Source organism: Zeugodacus cucurbitae, chromosome 3 (genome assembly GCF_028554725.1).
Source record: "Zeugodacus cucurbitae isolate PBARC_wt_2022May chromosome 3, idZeuCucr1.2, whole genome shotgun sequence".
In the NCBI taxonomy this organism is placed as follows: domain Eukaryota; kingdom Metazoa; phylum Arthropoda; class Insecta; order Diptera; family Tephritidae; genus Zeugodacus; species Zeugodacus cucurbitae.
Window position 1 is genome coordinate 51516762 of NC_071668.1, and position 21373 is coordinate 51538134.

General features: G+C 32.4%; 1 protein-coding gene across 4 annotated transcripts; it reads left to right on the forward strand.

The window, feature by feature from the left end:
* The first annotated feature begins 1298 nt into the window (after positions 1-1298).
* Positions 1299-7257, forward strand: LOC128920457 (uncharacterized). 4 transcript variants are annotated; one of them, XM_054227726.1, is made up of 5 exons: positions 1320-1358; positions 1501-1645; positions 2051-2179; positions 2247-2745; positions 2828-7257. In XM_054227726.1, exons 4-5 carry the CDS (start codon positions 2466-2468, stop codon positions 6157-6159), a joined length of 3612 nt encoding a protein of 1203 aa, XP_054083701.1. In that variant the 5' UTR covers positions 1320-1358; positions 1501-1645; positions 2051-2179; positions 2247-2465; the 3' UTR covers positions 6160-7257. The 4 variants fall into 4 exon arrangements, with proteins under 4 accessions (XP_054083700.1, XP_054083701.1, XP_054083702.1 ...); XM_054227727.1 differs by lacking the exons at positions 1320-1358; positions 1501-1645 and adding an exon at positions 1664-1947; XM_054227725.1 differs by having other exon boundaries at positions 1299-1645; positions 2051-2745.
* The last annotated feature ends 14116 nt before the right edge of the window (positions 7258-21373 follow it).

Genomic DNA, 21373 nt, shown 5'->3' on the forward strand with positions numbered 1-21373 from the left:
CGCACATATAACCAAAAAGGTAATTCGGCCAAAAATAGAATTAACTCGTGAACATTTTCGTGGGAGTCATTTGCGCACATATAAACAAAAAGGTAATTCGGCCAAAAATGGAATTAACTCGTGAACATTTTCGTGGGAGTCATTTGCGCACATATAAACAAAAAGGTAATTCGGCCAAAAATAGAATTAACTCGTGAACATTTTCGTGGGAGTCATTTGCGCACATATAAACAAAAAGGTAATTCGGCCAAAAATGGAATTAACTCGTGAACATTTTCGTGCGAGTCATTTGCGCACATATAACCAAAAAGGTAATTCGGCCAAAAAATGGAATTAACTCGTGAACATTTTCGTGCTAGTCATTTGCGCACATATAACCAAAAAGGTAATTCGGCCAAAAATGGAATTAACTCGTGAACATTTTCGTGCGAGTCATTTGCGCACATATAAACAAAAAGGTAATTCGGCCAAAAATGGAATTAACTCGTGAACATTTTCGTGCGAGTCATTTGCGCACATATAACCAAAAAGGTAATTCGGCCAAAAATGGAATTAACTCGTGAACATTTTCGTGCGAGTCATTTGCGCACATATAAACAAAAAGGTAATTCGGCCAAAAATGGAATTAACTCGTGAACATTTTCGTGCGAGTCATTTGCGTACATATAACCAAAAAGGTAATTCGGCCAAAAAATGGAATTAACTCGTGAACATTTTCGTGCGAGTCATTTGCGCACATATTACCGAATAGGTAATTCGGCCAAAAAATGGAATTAACCCAAAGGATAATACGAAAACATGTTCATTAAGTATGTAAATTTCTAGAATAAAGATCATATTCTGCAAAAGAATATATATATTTTTTAACCATTCTTAAGTATATGAATTAATTCGCGCAGCAAGAAAGAAATTAAGAATAATAAACTCAAGAATACCAATTGGGAAAAGGAGAGAGAAAGAAGTCGGCGAAAAGTGTCGAACCCCACATTTATACTAAATTTCCTCTTTACAGAGAGGTACTATGTTTGACTGGGTGTTGCAGAGTATTTTAAAGGAATATAATTGCAAAAAATGGTTATTGGAAAGCAAAGCGAGAGCTAAGGAAGATAACATTCCTTATCTTACTCACGACCCCAAATATATCAACAAATCCTTATCAGCTGTAAACATAAAAACATGTATCGTGACATATACACATTATAATGTATTGTAATTATCAGTAACAGATAAGAACTTATCCAAATATATTTATCAGCATAAAATAAGAACACAACAGAACAACATGAATGTTCTGTCGATAGTACAAACAGTTTGTAAGCAAACCTAATGTTCTTTAGTCTTAGTATTGTAACCTGAAGGTTGTAATATTGAGAAGAATGAGAAATAAAATTAAAATAAAGAAAATCATAAACTCAAGAATACTAATTGCGAAAAAGAGATAGAAAGAAGTCAGCGGAAAAGTGTCGAACCCCACATTTATAGTAAATTTTCTCTTTACAGAGCGGTACTATGTTTGACTGGGTGCTGCAGAGTATTTTAAAGGAATATAATTGGAATACAAAGCGAGCTGCAACGCACATCTGGTGCGTACATGCAAAACCAAAAATAGAAGCAGAACAGGGATTATACGACTAGAGGCAGATGGGTGAGTTGATAATATCAAACCTTACATATGTATATGTGGAGATCACCACTCTACACTAATTATAATAATTTATCATAACAATTTACTTTATTTATTTATTTGTACTGTACATAATTACTTATTCGTACTCTACTTTTTAAGTTTCGCATTACATGTATTTTCTCCTAAAACTTAACGAACGTAACAGTGTAAGGATGTAAAAGCATAAGCATTGAAATAAAACACAGTTCGTCAGAGGTTAGCAAACCAATCGCACGCGTTCTTTAATTCGCTATCGCCAACGACAACTACAACAACGTCTAGTACCGCATCACCACCAAATATATACTATACTATAACATAAAATCTCTTAATAGAATTATTTTTATATAAAGCTAACTTTTATCTTTTTATTACTCTTTTCAGATAATTGCAAACTTCGGAAGAAAAACTTAACCTTAAGCTGGATACCACCTTAGACAGTACTTTTCACAGTGACACAAACGATAGTACAATAATAGCGACTCCAATAGCGGCCTTTACACGATCACACATGTATACTACTCTCCTACAGAAAAAGTGTTTATAACCCAGTTTATACTGTCTGGTTTTTATTTTGTAGATACAAGGACAGATTCACCATCGAATTGGATCATTACTACCTTTCGAAGATACACAGAATAAATTTTTACAAATATATTTCATGGGCAACATGGAAGAACAACTTGATCGACGCCTAGGGATCATTGCAGGAATGAAGCGAGCAATTCTTCAAGACTTGTAGTGTCTGCTTCATGAACATCATGCGTTGGTCAGGTTGTTTAAGAGTGCTTTAGAGCGCATGCCAAATGATGACTATAAAGTTGTCATCAAAGCAGATAAACGACCATCTGGAACACACGAACGCACATTTAATGCTCCAACAGTAGACGAAGTTGCCATCCTGATTGTTGGTGAACAATTGGAAAAACGCGATATTGTGCTTACACGTCGCGATACTGGGCAACTGCAACAAATATCGGAAACTCATCGATCATATGACGCATTGCAATACCCACTGATGTTTTGGCAAGGAGAAGATGGATATTATTTTAATATTAAAATGATAAATCCATTGAATGGTAAAGTATCAGTATCTTAATAATGGTTAATGTCTGTATTATTTGCCTTTGAAATGGTTAATTATCAAATTTTTAATTTCAGGTGAAGAAACTACAAAGAAAGTTAGCTCAATGAATTATTATGCATATCGTTTGATGATTCGTCAAAATGCTGACAACTATTTGCTGCGGTTTCGTCGATTGTTTCAGCAGTATTGCGTTGACATGTATGTAAAAATAGAAACGGAACGTTTAACATTTATTAGGTTGAACCAAGCCAAACTGCGTTCTGGGGAGTACATCCATTTACGTGATGCAGTTAGTACTGAAGGAAATGCAGCTAATATTGGTCGATTAACTATTCTGCCGGCGACGTACATTGGTAGATCACGTCATATGCATGAATATGCACAAGATGCAATGACATATGTTCGTCATTACGGCCGGCCAGATCTCTTTATTACTTTTACCTGTAATCCAAAATGGATAGAAATTACTCAATTGCTGCTTCCCGGACAAACATCAAATGATAGACACGACATCACAGCACGTATATTCAGGCAAAAAATTCGGTCCCTGATGAACTTTATTGTTAAACAACGCGTCTTTGGAGATACTCGATGCTGGATGTATTCAATCGAATGGCAAAAGCGAGGCCTGCCGCACGCACACATTCTTATTTGGTTAGTGGAAAGAATTCAGCCTGACCAAATAGATGATATCATATGTGCCGAGATTCCTGATCATGAAGTCGATCCAGACCTACATGATGTTGTTACTACTAATATGATTCATGGACCGTGTGGTGCCATCAACCCCCAATCACCTTGCATGGTCGATGGAAAGTGCTCTAAACGATATCCACGGAAATTAACGGCGGAGACTGTCACTGGCAACGATGGGTATCCGCTGTATCGGCGTCGATCACCAGATGACAACGGTCGAACTGTCACAACGAAAGTGAAAAGAATGGATTTCGTTGTCGACAACAGTTGGATTGTTCCATATTCGCCACTTATTTCTAAAACGTTCAAGACACATTGCAACGTTGAATACTGCAATTCAGTTAAGTCCATAAAATATATTTGCAAATATGTCACGAAAGGCAGTGATATGGCGGTTTTTGGATTGCAATCCTCGAATACCAACGATGAAATTTCACGCTATCAAGTTGGTCGTTATGTGAACTGTAATGAAGCGATTTGGTGTATATTCGCATTTCCCATTCACGAACGTCATCCTACTGTTATACATTTGGCGGTGCATCTAGAGAATGGTCAACGAGTATATTTCACGGCTTCGAATGCTACGCAACGTGCTGAAACACCTCCAGCAACTACATTGACCAGTTTTTTTGCAATCTGCCAAAGCGATCAGTTTGCACTAACTTTGCTTTACTCGGAGATGCCACGTTATTATACTTGGAATGCTTCATCCAAGAATTTTCAAAGACGGAAGCAAGGTGATGCGGTTTCTGGGTATCCAGATGTGCGTTCTACTGATGCTCTTGGTCGTATGTATACAGTTCATCCAAAGAATGATGAATGTTTCTATTTGCGGTTGTTGCTGGTAAATGTGCGTGGGCCAACTTCATTTGAGACACTACGAACTGTTAATGGTGTAATATTCCCAACATATCGTGCTGCATGTGAAGAATTGAACTTATTAGAAAACGATACCCATTGGGATACGACAATCGCTGAAGCCATTATCTCTGCATCTCCAAGTCAGATACGCACATTATTCGCTATCATAATTTCGACATGTTTTCCATCAAACCCATGTAACCTGTGGCACAAATACAAGGATAGTATGTCAGAAGATATTTTACATCAAAGTCGTGTCAGTTCCAGAAATCACGATATTGAGATGAATGAGGAGATACATAATCGTGCTTTACTCTTGATCAAAGATATGTGTTACCTCATATGCGGTAATTTATTAATCAGGTTAGGAATGCCAGCGCCAAATCGTGAAATGAATGACGCATTTAATCGAGAATTGGAACGGGAACGTGAATATGATCACCAGGAATTAGATTTAGTAGTTCAAAGGAATGTACCCCTGTTGAATTACCAACAAAAGGAAGTTTATGATACTTTAATGAAGGCAATCGCTGATGAAGATGGTGGTTTATATTTCCTAGATGCCCCTGGTGGAACTTGCAAGACATTCCTTATGTCATTAGTTTTAGCAACTGTTCGGGCGAGATCCAACATAGCGGTTGCAGTTGCTTCTTCTGGAATAGCAGCCACATTGTTAGAAGGATGCCGTACGGCTCATTCAGCATTCAAATTACCGTTAAATCTTCAAACTATTGAAGAACCAACGTGTAATATTGCAAAACACTCAGCAATGGCCAAAGTTTTAGCGACATCGAAAATCATCATCTGGGACGAATGCACAATGGCGCATAAACGTGCATTAGAAGCACTTAACCGAACATTAAAAGATTTACGCAATGACTCGAGATGTTTTGGAGGAGCAATGATTTTACTGTCTGGCGATTTCCGCCAAATACTGCCAGTAATTCCAAGATCTACGGTTGCCGACGAAATAAACGCTTGCCTCAAATCGTCAAATCTATGGCGCTATGTGAAGAAACTGCAGCTGACAACAAAAATGAGAGTTACATTGCTTAATGATACATCTGCTGAAGATTTCTCGGAGCAATTGCTGACTATCGGTAATGGTCAAGTACCTGTCGATGAATCGAGCGGATTAATATCATTTCCAAATAATTTCTGTAATTTTGTCTCATCAAAAGACGAACTTATCAACAATGTATTTCCAAATATTATTTCTAACTACAAAAATAATGAATGGTTGAGTGAGCGAGCAATTTTAGCGGCTAAGAATAAAGATGTAGATGACCTGAACTACATAATTCAAAATAAGATCATTGGAACAATGCATTCATTCAAATCTATTGACTGCGTCACAAATGAAGATGAAGCCACCAACTATCCAATTGAATTTTTAAACTCTTTGGACGTGCCTGGCTTACCACCGCACAATTTACGCCTAAAGGTTGGCTCCGTAGTAATCATGCTTCGAAACATAAACCAACCAAAACTGTGCAACGGTACGCGTTTGGTGGTTAGTAAATTGATGAACAATGTAATTTACGCTACGATAATGATAGGAAAATTCAAAGGTGAGGAAGTTCTCATTCCGAGGATCCCGATGAGCCCAACCGATATGCCGTTTGAATTTAAAAGACTTCAATTTCCGATACGTCTTGCATTTGCAATGACAATCAACAAATCACAAGGCCAATCCTTAAAAGTTTGTGGTTTAAATCTAGAACATTCATGTTTTTCCCATGGTCAATTATACGTGGCATGTTCACGGGTCGGAAGACCATCTGCGTTGTTTGTTTTTGCGCCTGATAATAAAACAAAAAATGTCGTGTATCACAAGGTGCTTAAGTGAAGAGCAACCTATGTACTAAAATACAGAAATAATAATGAATGATTAATGTAGTTATTTAATTTTATTTTGAATTTTTACGAATAAAATAAAAAAAAAAACGGCTTATTTATTGCCATTAAGGCGGAACAAAGTTCCCCGGGTCAGCTAGTTAAATAATAATAATAAGATAATAATATAATATAATAATGATAATAATATAATAATGAGATAATAAGAATAAAAAGTAATAACAATCAATAATAATCATGAATAGCACATTTGTATGTTAACTTGCAAGACTCAGTGTACACTGTTGTTGTGCGGACGGAAATGCTCAACTTCGTGCTTTCGCTGCTTCACACACAAATAGTAATAGTATGCGTGTACAAATGTAACAATATGTGTGAGTGCCCACCTCTGCACTACATGATCGAGAACAAATTTAATGTTATTGTTCTTGGAATGAAATCATTGGATTTCGAGAGGACAACTAGTAGCAATATTATTAAGAAACTCCAAAGAGTATTTAAAGAATTTTGAGTAGACAACATAGACTCAATTAAATTTGTAACAGATAGGGGCACTAATATTAATAAAGCATTAATTGTAATAGCCACTTACTATCCAATATAATGCAAAAACTTTTTCGGCATCCATAGAGCTTTCACAGACTTTGAAAGCTTGCAAAAGAATTACAAAATATTTTAAAAAGGCAAATTTGCAACACCTTCTTCAAACGTCCTTCAAAAATCAACTCGATGGAATTCCCATTATAGAATGCTTAAGTCAATTCATGATAACTGGGCGGACATGAATAGAATTTTAGCAACATAGGACGAAAATCGACGACTTTTAAGCACAAATTTAACTATTGTAAAATCCTTGGTAGATGTTTGCGAGAATGTTGAAGTTGTTTAAAAAACTTCAATTAACAAAGGTACCATCATTGTGTTATGTTATACCATCGGTATTAACCCTGAAGCAAAATTTAAGCCAAAATCCGGATGATGTACTCACAATAGTTAACTTAAAACTAACCATTTTAGAATATATTGATACGATATGGCTGGCGAATCTTAATATATAATATATTACGTTTGTTCTGTTCTATTTAAAATATATGTACATACAAGTGACATATCCTAATGTTGCGTTGGAGACTTTTGCCTTTATTCAGCAAAAGCATCGCAACATCATTGCCAACATGTACTTTACTCAGCATTTTTACCAATCAGCGGTCCCGTACAATAAGCGGCACCGTTTTGATCAATAGCGTTTGTCATACATTACTCATATTTCATCATCCTTCGAGTAAAGTCTTTCTATTGTCGCATTTATGTATATCATTTGTCATTTTATATTGTTTATATCATTTAATAAAAAAGAAATATATTACATTAAAAATAGAAGTGTGATTTTTATGTTTAAAAAACGAATGTTTAATGATCGAATTTCATTAAACAATCTAATAAGAAATAGCATTAAAAGCGTTACTTACATATGTATATGTATTACATAGTATGTATATATATACATAGTATGTAGAGGACATAGTATATATGTGGGTAATAAAGGGTTAAACGACAGCCGTCGAACACACTAAATAAGAAGAAGCATCGACATCCACCATCCACCGACGCCTTGATAGAAGAAGAACTTTACGAGCTTGCAACAGTTACAGTTTGAGTTTAAAGACGGACGCGAAACGACGTGGCACGTATAAGATGTGCATATAAGACGACGCGCATTAATTCTCCTTATTAAACATAACTTTAAATTTGTTCAACTAATTAATAACTTAAACCTTTTGTTAAACTTGTAACTAACTTTTTAATTTAAAAATGGATTTTAATAAATAATAATCATTTCAAAAAAGAGAAAGAACTAGGCGAATCGCGTAAGCAAGCAGTAGCGCGTCTAATATCAAATTCAAAAGCAATAATAAACTCAAAGAAGAATACCACAAATTCATCGAAGAATATATAGACCTTGGTCATATGAGAAAAGTCGATGAGAATCAAAAAGGTAAATATTATTTACCTCATCAAGCGCTTATAAGAGAAAATAATATAACAACAAAACTTCGAGTAGTATTTGATTCACCAGCAAAAACATCCAATAGTTGAAGCCTTAATGCTATTATGTGCACAGGACCCAAACTACAAAGAGACATATTCGATATCATACTCAAATGGAGACTTTGGGAAATTGTTATCACTGCTGACGTAGAAAAAATGTTCATGCAAATTAAAATAGCAAAAAAGATCAAGATTATCACAGGATTGTATGGCGTGAAAATAATATGCAAAAAATTGATGAATATGAGCTAACAGCAATAACACACGGAACCGCATCAGCACCATATCTAGCTGTTCGTACATTAATTGAAATCGCTAATAAGTATCCTAATGAAAAATTACAAACAATAATAAAAGAAGACTTTTACATGGATGATCTTATGACAGGAGCAGATTCAGTACAATCGTGTGAATATATCCAGCGAAATATGAGCAAACACCTTCAAGAGTTTGGATTTCATCTCTCAGGAAATGGTTATCAAATCATAACAGCATCACTTAAAACATTTCTAATACTGGAGATAAATAAAGGAAAATGAAGCTGTAAAAACACTTGGACTGCATTGGGACCAATTCCAATTTAAAATTAATATAAAAAATTCTAAGAGTATTACAAAAAGGAGTGTTCTTTCTCAACTTACGCAAATATTTGACCCACTGGGCTGGCTCTCTCCCATAATTATAATTGCAAAGTTATACTGTACTTTTCGTTTAATGAAGGTATACATTCATTATTAATACCCTAAGACTTAATTGTGGGTCTAATTCCCATCGCTATGCTGAAAAAATGGATGCTGCACGTGTGAAAGTGGCAGATCAGCGCGCCAACGATAACACTCGGGAAGGCAGAATGCTTCGTAGGCAACAGCAAATTGGTTACATGGCCCAGGAATTGATGACTCCGTGTAAATGATTAAATAATTAGTATTTCCGTATGTAAATATTGAGTGAGACTTTAAATGGGAAAGTGTCTCTAAGGAAACCATAAGAAACTGTTTTCGGCATGCTGGTCTGGTAAAAGACATTCCTGATGGATTAGATTTCGACCCGGAGGACGATGATCCTTTAAGCAAAATTATCGAAATTAATAACGTAGGGGTTTTAAGCAAGTTTAAAGAATATTCAAGGATTGACAAGAATATTATAGCCACAGAAGAACACTCATACAATGACTTAATTCAAGACTTTCTGCATGAGCTGTTTGAAGAAGACTCCGGGGATGAAGATTTAGCACAGCCCGAAACTATAATAAAAATAGAAATAAAAATAGAAGACGCTATGAATTATTCTAGGAAACTGAAGCTATATTTTCAACAAAAAGATAATAGTTCAGATGCAATCAATTTGCTCAATAAACTCAAAAGCAAACTACAAACTACAAATACAAATGCCAATAAGGCATTCACCCAAAAGAAAATCACCGACTTTTTCAAAAGACTTAATTAAACTTATTATGGGTTAGTTCGTAAACGCAGTAATTTTGTGCAACCCTGCTGCATTCTTGCCGGCTGTGGTTGCTACTGCACAATCAGCTGATTCTACTGCCTTCCCATTGCGATTGTGCTGCGAAGAATTTTTTCGCATTTACGAACGCCAGAGAAATGGAATTTTTAATTAACGTAATTATTGATAACTGTGAAAATATCACATCACTAAGGGCAAAACAGTGTATATATATTTATCGAGTATCGATATTTATTTGTCATCTTACTTACTGTTTCCTACTTTTATCTTTCTTCTCCTTGGTTACTTGGAACAATAAACACGTGTGTCTACAGAACATTGGAATATCTGCAACAAAGTTTTATTTTTTTTTTTGTTCCTGCTGGAAAGGGTTTTACGATTGATCTGCCTTCTAAAGAATTTTCTACAGGTTATGGTCCCAGATCCCCATCGAAGATAAGTATAACTTGTGATTTACATTTAATTATCATGGAAAAATCAAAAAGAAATATAAGGCCGTTCGACGGTGAAAAATATGCGATTTGGAAATTTCGAGTTAGGGCGCTTTTAAGCGAAAATGATTCGATTAAAGTAATTGATGAAATTGTCACAAATGATTGCAGTGCTAAAGAAATTTTTCATAATTTAGATTCAATATATGAACGCAAAAGTTTGGCTACACAGTTGTCCGTCCGTAAACAATTGCTTTCACTAAAATTAAAAGGCGATATGGATTTGATAAACCATTTTAATATATTTGATGATATAATAACAGAACTTTCTGCATCTGGCGCGAAATTAGATGACATGGACAAGGTCAGCCATATTTTGCTTTCCCTACCTGTTTCGTATGACGGCGTCATTACCGCCATCGAAACACTCGCAGAAGGAATTTGACTTTGGCTTTCGTCAAAAATAGATTACTTGATCATGAAATTAAGTTAAAGCAAAAATCTAAAGATACAAGTTTAAAAGTATTGCAAGCTGTGAATAAAATAAATAAAGTTAACAATTTTCAAAATAAAAATAATCAGTTTCAATATAAAAATAATAAGTTTCAAGATAAAGTCCAATGTAAATCCAAATTCAAATTTAATAAACAAAAATGTTTTTACTGTGGCAAGATAGGGCACTTAAAGAAGGATTGCTATAAGTATAAGAAAGAGAAAGAAAATATGAATAATAAAGAAAAACAGGCAAAAGAAAGTTTGACGAAAAGTCATGGAAAGGCATACTTGTGGGGTATGAACCAAATGGGTATAGAGTGTGGTGTGTTGAAAAAGAAATATTTGTAACAGCAAGAGATGTTGTTGTTGATGAAACAAATATGGTAAAATCTAGAGCTGTGGTTGAGGATGAAATGCATCTTAATAATGAAGATGGTGAAAGTATTCAATCAAATATTGATAATGAAGATGTCCTCAACAATAATGGGAAATCTGATCAAGCAGATAAACAGCCTAGTGATATGGTAGAATTTGAGAATGCCGATCCAGAAATGTCTGGTGAAAAGTTTTATGAAAAAGAAGACTTGGAATCGCAGATAAATATTAGAAAAAGTGATCGAATAAAGAATAAACCAAAAGTATCTTATCAAGATTTAATAAATAATTGTGTAATGCATACTCAATCTTTAATCTATTCCATACCAAATAAATTTGTCGAGGTTAAATACAGTAAAGATAGAACACATTGGGAGAAAGCTATTAAAGAAGAACTGGACTCACACTCATTAAATAAGACTTGGTCAATTGTACAAAAACCTAAAAATAAAAATGTAGTTGATTGTAAATGGGTTTTTACAATCAAACAAAATGAATTCGGCGAACCAATAAAATATAAAGCCAGACTTGTTGCTCGCGGTTTTACGCAAGAATATTAGTTGATTATAATGAAACATTTGCACCTGTAGCGAGAATCTCGAGTTTTAGATTGATTATGTCTATAGCAAATCAATATGACCTTTTAGTACATCATATGGACGTTAAAACAGCATTTTTGAATGGAATATTAAAAGAAGAAATCTATATGCAAATACCTGAGGGTCTAATAAGTAGAGAAAATGAAGTTTGTAGACTACATAAAGCTATTTATGATCTCAAGCAAGCTGCAAGGTGTTGGTTTGAAATATTCGAGAAAGCATTGACAGAAATAAGCTTTGTTAATTCACCAGTAGATCGTTGTATATAAGTTAACGACAGCCTCCACACAGCCACTTGAACATAACTGTAAACAATATTGAATCTTTACACTTTGTACTTGTGCGGGATCGTAAATTAAAATCTTTGCTTATTTAAGAATTCGATATACTTTTTCCGTTCGCATTAGAATAATCCATTCTTATACAAACAATATTTGTAGACCTCACAAGAAGGCATAATAAAATTAAAACAGAACACTTAACGTTCTGCCTAAAAATGCTGAATATGATATTAATGTAAATTGACACTTTCTTTGTTTCCAACTCAGCTTCAATATGTAATAACCCTAAGTAAATAATAAGAAAATGTATAAATATTAGTAACTTGAAAATAAAGGATAGATTTTGTCTCCGGCAATCGTACCGATATGACGTATTTTATTTCTCTGCGCGTTTGCAGATAGAAAATTATATTTTTTTATAAATTCCCGCGATACGGGAATTAATTGGCGCCCAACGTGGGGCCACGAAAAACAAAATATCCTTAGGAAAGGATACGTGATCGTGGTCATTAAATTGAACTCACACATAAAAGATCCTTATAAAGGACAAATAACGAAAAAATAAAATCCTTGTGAGAAAAGTAATAAATATGCAAAAAAAGCATAACAATAAAAGTGAGAAAAATTAAAAATTAAAAAGTTAAAACCAAAACGTGCTATATCACGTAAACTAACTTAATCTTTAATATAACACGGGTCGTGCCGCGTAAACAAAAAATAATAATTAATGTTAAAATAAAATACGTGAGAAGTGCAGGACAACATTGGAGAAAACAATTATACTCAGAAGACAATATTGAGAAAACAGCCTTTTCCGTTAATAATGGGAAATATGAATTTTTGAGAATGCCTTTTGGTTTAAAAAATGCTCCTAGAATTTTTCAGAGAGCAATGGATGACATATTGCGAGAACATATTGGAAAAATTTGTCACGTTTATATGGATGATATAATTATTTTTTCAAAAAATATAACTCAACACTTAAAGGATTTGGAAACAATTACAGAAATTTTAAAAAATGCTAATATGAAAATTTCATTAGAAAAATCAAAATTTTTCGCGAAAGAAATAGAGTTTTTGGGTTATGTAGTAGCTAAAAATGTTATCAAAACAGACCCAAATAAAATAAAATTAATATTAAATTATCCAATACCAAGAAACTTGCGGGAATTAAGAGGTTTCTTAGGGCTTGCAGGATATTATCGTAAATTTGTTAAAGACTATGCAGCGATAGCCAAACCTTTGACAAAATACCTATCGGGAGAAAATGGTAGGATTTCTAAAAATAAATCAAAAAAATTTGAAATAACTCTAGATGACGAAGGAATATCTGCATTAAATAAATTAAAGAATCATTTGGCTTCAGAAATGGAATTAACACAACCTGATTACTCAAAAATATTTGTATTAACTACCGATGCATCTAACTTTGCAATGGGTGCGGTACTATCACAAGGAGGTAAACCAATTACCTTCATCTCAAAAACTCTTAATAAAACTGAAAGAAATTACGCAACTAATGAGAAGGAGCTTTATGCCATTGTTTGGGCACTAAAAAATCTACGAAATTACCTCTACGGTGTAACCAATTTGGAAATACATACTGATCATCAACCATTAACATTTGCTTTATCACCCCGTAACCCGAATCCAAAAATGAAAAGATGGCACGCAATTATAGAAGAATTCTCTCCTAAATTTGTATACCAACCCGGTAAAACCAATGTAGTAGCAGACGCACTTTCCCGCCTTCAATTAAACCACTTAACAAACGAATCGGAAGATTCAGAACACTCAGCACAGAGTAGTGAAAACAATCAAATAAAGGAAACACAAAAACCATTAAATCAGTTTAAACAGCAAATTGTACTAAGTAAAAATAGGTTCACGATTCATGAGTTAATCGAAACATTTGGGAATAAAAGGCATTTAATAGAGTATGATACAATAGAAAATTTAATGACGATTTTGAAAGAATATATTCAACCAAAGTTAGTGACGGCGATTCACTGCACTGTTGAAGACTTGCACGAAATCCAAGAAGCTCTAAAACAAACCTTTCAAAACAAATTTGTATTTACCAAACTTTTTCCAATGGATATTATTAATAGAGAAGATCAGTCCGGATTAATCGAACAAACCCATAATAGAGCTCATCGAAGCTATAATGAAAATCTTAAACAAATAGAGAAATTGTATTATTGGCCCGAAATGAGGAAAAGAATGAAAGAATACATTCGAAATTGTATGATATGCAATAAAAATAAATATGATCGCCATCCTAAGAAAATACCAATAGGTAAAGCCCCAATTCCAGAGAAAGAAGGAGAACAGCTTCACTTAGACATTTTTTACGCACAAAAACTAAAATTTATCACATGTGTAGACGCCTATTCAAAATTTTTAATATTGAAGCATATAGAAGACAAGTCAAATATCGAAGAAAAGGTTTTAGAATTACTACAAACCTTCACAGATGTAAAACAAATTACTTTAGATAATGAACCAAGCTTTACCACACCAACATTTAAATCCTTAATGCAAAGGTTAAATATTGAAATTTACTTTTGTGATCCACGTCATAGCACAACTAATGGACAAGTTGAAAGAGTTCATTCAACTATAATTGAAATAGCCAGATGTATAAAAGAAGAATACAATATTGTCAGTAATTTAGAAACAGTACTTAGAGCAGCGCAACAATACAATAAAACAATACATTCAGTAACGAAATTTAAACCAAATGAAGTACTTTATAATAAGGTAAGCCATGAAAATTTACCAACCACTTTAAAACAAGCACAAGAAAAAATGCTAATGTCTCATAATAAACATAGGACAGATAAGCAATATCATCCTGGACAAATTATTTATGAAAAAATAATAGGAGAAAGAAATAAATTAGAACCTAGGTATAAGAAACAACAAGTTAAAGAAAACTTGGGAAATAAGATAATAATAAATAATAGAAATAGAATTATACATAAAGATAACATAAAATCATAATTATTTATAGGTTTTCAAAATGATCCTTTCAATTTTCACATTATTAATTGGCTTAACGACAGCTGATATCATAGATTATACCCGACAGGACTACGTACTTATTGAAAATGGAGACGTTTCCATTTATGAAGAATATGGAGATATATTTCACATCATTAATTTAACAATCTTTGAAAATATAATAGCAGAGGAAAAAAGAAGTTTTTATAACAATATGAAGTATAGAATAGATAATAATGATAATTTAGAAATTACCACTCAAGAAACAGAATCAGAAATATTGTTAATTGAAACTTTATTAGGACAGTTAAAACAAAACCATATTAGACAAAAAAGAGGAATAAATGAATTAGGTACACTTTGGAAATGGATAGCAGGAACTCCAGACCATGACGATTTCATAAAAATAAATGATAGATTAAATGATCTAACAATAAATAACAATAAACAATTTACTACAAATTCAGAAATTTTTAAAGTAATAACAGAATTAACTGATACAATAAATAATATTAAAGGTGATAACACAGCCAAAAAAATCAAAAGAAGAAGAAATCAATACATTATACATGAACTACAAAATATAATAAATACAATAACATTTGGGAAAATAGGAATTTTAAATCCAACAATTTTACATTTTGATGAATTAAAAAATATAACATATTACCAACATGGTACAATGACCATTACAGACTTAATGGACATTTCAAAATTTAAAATAGCACAAAAAGGAGATATAATTATACTTTATATCAAATACCCTAAAATAGAATTAACATGTAAATACTATGATGTAAGAGCCATAGCTCAATTAGATGGTAAGCTTATAATTGATCAGAACATAACGTATTGTAATAATAATTTTTTTAATATACAAAATTGTAAAACTGAAATTACAAAAACATATTGCAAATTAAATAAAAAAAGTACATGTTTATCAGAAATATTAAATAAAAAACAAGGAAAATGTAAAAAATTAAAAGAGAAAAATTTGAAAATAGAAGAAATAAAACCAGGAGCAATATTAATCTCAGGAAAAAATATTGTAGACAATCAAACATTAAATGGAACATATTTAATAACATTTGAAAATAATACAGTGATTAATAATCAAACTTATGAAAATATAGAAACAAAAATCTTGAATTATTTTAAAAACAACCATATCAATAATTTTGAAATTTTAGAATATATTGAAACAACTAATAAACTGTTAAAATTAGATAATATAAACATTTTAGCAGAACGGAATAAGGATATCAAAGTCTATTCATATTTTTGGTACATCATTTTAATCTTGGGAATACTTTTCATAATTTACATAATATTAAAATTAAAAAAATCTCGCGAAATTCCCAAACCAATAGAAAATGTGCAACTACTAGAAGTCACATATAATGCTCTTTTAGATCAAATATATAAATTAACTCAAAATAATAGTGAATCGGGGACGATTCATCTTAGGAAGGGGGGAGTTAACGACAGCCTCCACACAGCCACTTGAACATAACTGTAAACAATATTGAATCTTTACACTTTGTACTTGTGCGGGATCGTAAATTAAAATCTTTGCTTATTTAAGAATTAAGAAGAAGAAGAATAATCCATTCTTATACAAACAATATTTGTAGACCTCACAAGAAGGCATAATAAAATTAAAACAGAACACTTAACGTTCTGCCTAAAAATGCTGAATATGATATTAATGTAAATTGACACTTTCTTTGTTTCCAACTCAGCTTCAATATGTAATAACCCTAAGTAAATAATAAGAAAATGTATAAATATTAGTAACTTGAAAATAAAGGATAGATTTTGTCTCCGGCAATCGTACCGATATGACGTATTTTATTTCTCTGCGCGTTTGCAGATAGAAAATTATATTTTTTTATAAATTCCCGCGATACGGGAATTAATTTATATCTTCTTGACATAGGGGATATATTCTCTAATATATATATATATACTTTTATATGTAGATGATTTAGTAATCTCTACCAAAAATAAACAAGTAATGAAAGATTTTAAATTATACCTAATGAACAAATTTAGAATGGTTGATTTAAGTGAGATTAAATTTTTCTTAGGTATAAAAGTTGATAAAAGTGAGGGTCATATAAGTCTTAGTCAATCAGTTTACATAAAATCAATACTTTTAAAATATAATATGGAAAATTGCAATCCTGTTAACTGTCCTCTGCCAACTAAACTTAATCATATTGCTCTTAGCTCAGATGATAAGTGTGATGCCCCATGTCGAAACGTAATAGGATGGTTAATGTATATTATGTTATGTACAAGACCTGATTTAAGTACAGCCGTTAATTTTTTAAGTCGTTATTGTGAAAAGAATAACACAGAACTTTGGCAATGCCTGAAGAAAGTTTTAAGGTACCTAAAGGTCACAGTTGATTTAAAGTTATCTTTTCAGAAAAACTCAAATTTTAATGAGTTTTTGGTCGGCTATGTGGATTCAGATTGGGGTGGTAGTGAATTAGATAGAAAAAGTACTACTGGGTACATATTTAAAATGTTTGATTCTAATGTAATTTGTTGGAATACGAGGAAGCAAAATTCGGTAGCAGCCTCATCAACAGAGGCAGAATATATGGCCTTATTTGAGGCAGTTAGAGAAGCCAAGTGGCTAAATTCGTTATTAGCAAGCTTAAAAATAAAAGTAATTAATCCAATTAGATTATATGAAGATAACCAAGGATGTATAAGTATTGCCAATAACCCCTCATGTCATAAACGTTCAAAGCACATTGATATAAAATATCATTTTACAAGAGAACAAGTTGATAAGAACCTAATTGAAGTTGTTTATATTCCCACAGGTAAACAAATCGCAGATATGCTACCTAAACCATTACCAGCGCAACGTTTTTGTGATCTGCGAGATCAAATAAATTTGATAAATTGAAAAATGGAATGAAATGGATCTCATAGAAAATCAAGCGGCTGTCTCAACTTTAAGTTCTTTTTTTTTATTTATTTTTATGACTTGAAATGAAATTGTTTAACGTAAATTATAATTTTATACCTTATACAGTTTGATTGGGTTTTTGTGGGTTTTTCCCAATCCTTGCAACAAATGTTGGACTGGAATTGTACAACTCCCACTATAGCATGTTCAGACACTTCTTATCTTAAGTAAACTATAAAGAATATATATATACTGTTTTTGAGGAGGTGTGTGGAAATATCACATCACTAAGGGCAAAAACAGTGTATATATATTTATCGAGTATCGATATTTATTTGTCATCTTACTTACTGTTTCCTACTTTTATCTTTCTTCTACTTGGTTACTTGGAACAATAAACACGTGTGTCTACAGAACATTGGAATATCCGCAACAAAGTTTTTTATTTTTATTTGTTCCTGCTGGAAAGGGTTTTACGATTGATCTGCCTTCTAAAGAATTTTCTACAATAACCGGGAAACTCAGAGTGAGAATATTTTATTGAATTACAATGAAAAAAAGGATTAAACAAGTGAAGAGAAGATATCTTTTACTAAAAAGTTATTTAAAAAAGAAAAGGCGGTCCGTACCAAAAGTGAGCAATTACCTGAATATAATAAAAAACTATCCAGAGGAAATAGAATTAGAAATCATTTTACTCACTCTTCCATTTCGCCTTTGGTTTTACGCAGTTTCAAAAAAAATTACTGCAATGGCTGCGACAATTTGCCGAAGTGCTGCCAACTGCATGCATTAAAGAACTTTTGACGAAGAGCAGTATTGCCGCAGTTTTTTTGACGAACGCGTTGCCCCTGCAAATATGCAGTGCAACCAAGTTACTGCGTTTACGAACTAACCCTATTTTCTTAATTTTGTATTTTTATTCATAAACTTTATTGCTTTAATAAAAAAACACATTGAATTTACTTTTTGAGTTAAAAATTGTATATTCCGATTAGATGGACACTCGGTTATAATGGACAATTTGACATGGTCCCGTGGAGTCCATAATAACCGGATTACACTGTACGCTGATAATGGAATAGATACGTTAACACCAGGACACTTTTTGGTAGGAAAACCAATACTATCAACCCCCTCTTCGGGTACAGATGTAAGCATTTCCTCGTTAAATAAATGGAAATTAACGTAGAAAAGTCATCGAGATTTTCGGAATCAGTGAAAAGATGAATATTTATATACACTCCAACAAAGAAATAAGTGTAAAATTCCGGCAAACAATATTAAAGGAGAAATTGTCATTGTAAAAGATAAAATACACAGCCTACTAAGTGGCCTTTTGGAAAGTTAACGCAGTGCAACAGTGAGCCAAATTCCTAAAAAATACAATAATTTACCAGGCCTCACTAGGGAAAATGGACATTATTACATCTACTTGGGTTTTGCTCATATATTATGATCTTGATGCATATTTCGAACAATATAATATGTTGCCAAATTACATTATTAGAATAAAAGATCATTGCCAGCATTTATCTGAGTTTTAAGAGGCATACAAAGTCATATCCTTATCACTAGAAAACTACGAAGATTTAAGTCCCAATCACGATTTGATTGTAAATAATAAAAGACATAAAAAGTTGCATTAGAATGGGTTGGATTTATTTGAACACAGATGACCAAGAAGTAATAGAAAGTAATTTTAAAACGTTACTTGCTAATCAACATCAGATCAAGAACAGATTAAAATCTCAAATCTCTTTAATTAACTCTACCGCAAACATTATACATTAACATTTGGATGAAGTCAACTCACAGTCCTTTAAAATCCAAACACAAATATCAATCCGATTTTATAAACCGTCCATCCAATTTCAAATGTTAGTGACACAAATCACGAAATATACAAATTAATAGTAATTCCACATGAATATAATGGAAGAACGAACGAATTTTTAGTTTACAACTTTGGACTTAATTCATATTTTGAATGAATGAACACATATGTACACTAAGCATACATATGTACCTATTTATGGTATTAGAAATATAATATGTATTGAAAGAAATTTGAATAAAGAAAAACAGAGTCAAATGTAAACTCTCACAGTACAGATCAAAGCAAAGCGATGGCAGCTCTTCCATGTGTGAAACATGAAAGGCGTCAAAGACACTTGCATCCTACAAACTGACAGCAGCTGAAGATCACCGCCCTACAAGACGAAGCTCATACACCACTACACATGCAAATTTTTGCAGCTTTTACCAACACATACACGTTGCAAATATTTTGTAGTTAAGTGGCAATCTCGGTAGTTAGAGTAGCAAAATTCATTATTCGTAATTTTTGTATGTGTAAGAGAGATATACAATGAACCGTTCAAAAATCGCCGCCATGGCCGCTGTTCATTTGAAATTAAAATTTTAAGTGAATGGATGTAAGTGCGTTTTAAATATTTCTTGTATTTTGTTAAGTGTTTTTGGACATTTATGGAACTTATAAATGCATTTATTTGTGTTACATTTGTTATTTGTTTTTATAATTTAATAATAGAATTTTATAATTTCATTGTAGTTATACGTGTGTGCACAGCAAAGGAGGAGCAAGGAGGTGACAGTCAAAATTGGTGGAGGTATGTTTCATATATTTTTAATACATAATACAAATTAGTAATTTTAAATAATTTCAGATTTTTGGATTTAGAATTGGTGCAATAGATAACAACAACAACAACGCAGAAAAGAATGGAAAATAACATGGTAAATATAAATGCGTATATGTATGTGCATGTTGAGTTAGTGCGTATTAAGATGTACATATGTATTTATTTAAATAACCTATTAATTAGGATGAGCTTGATTTAAAATTTGGCAAGTTTTACCATCTAGTCGGTAGAAGACCCACTCTTTCAATCGAAAACAAGCGGTTCGGCGCTAAGTGAGAGTCAGTATTTGAGAGCGAATAACAGCTGTATCGATCAGAGTGTCAACTTTGTAATATTTTTATTATTGTTTACAAACACTTAGCCGCTCACTAATGGTTCTATAGTTCTATACAATTTGCTGATAACAAAATTGGGCGAGTAAATCTTAGCAATATTAGAAACATGGCTACCACAGTGACGAAATTTATTTTGATTTGGCAGATTTTTAATGAGAACAAAAGAGAAATAATTAAAACTTATATAGAATTTCAATATGAAAATATACAGTTACAATATACATACATATATAAAGGAAAACAAAATTTCAAAAAGTTTTGCATAATTTAAACGCTTTTAAGGTGGGGGATAACTGTAAAAAAAATAATAAAAGTGTGATTAATATTGTACAACTAACATACTTTTTTTATGTATTATAATAGAATAACGGCAATCATACAAAAAACGGTAGTTTCTAAACCCATGATTTTGGGTGTAAATTGGACGGATTTTAGTTTGAAGATCTTGGGTCAAAGAACTATATCCGTGATCATATTTCTATAGAGATTGGGTATTGTAACTCAATATAATAGTGAGAGATCTTTCTTATGACTTAAAGCATATTATTACACTTTAGTATCGAATTTCTGCACTTA

Bases quoted from the DNA above. Each gene is read 5' to 3' on its own strand.
- LOC128920457 (XM_054227725.1), top strand. From the start codon at position 2,466: ATGCCAAATGATGACTATAAAGTTGTCATCAAAGCAGATAAACGACCA. The intron at 2,746-2,827 runs GTAAAGTATCAG...TTTTAATTTCAG, and splicing joins AATGATAAATCCATTGAATG to GTGAAGAAACTACAAAGAAA.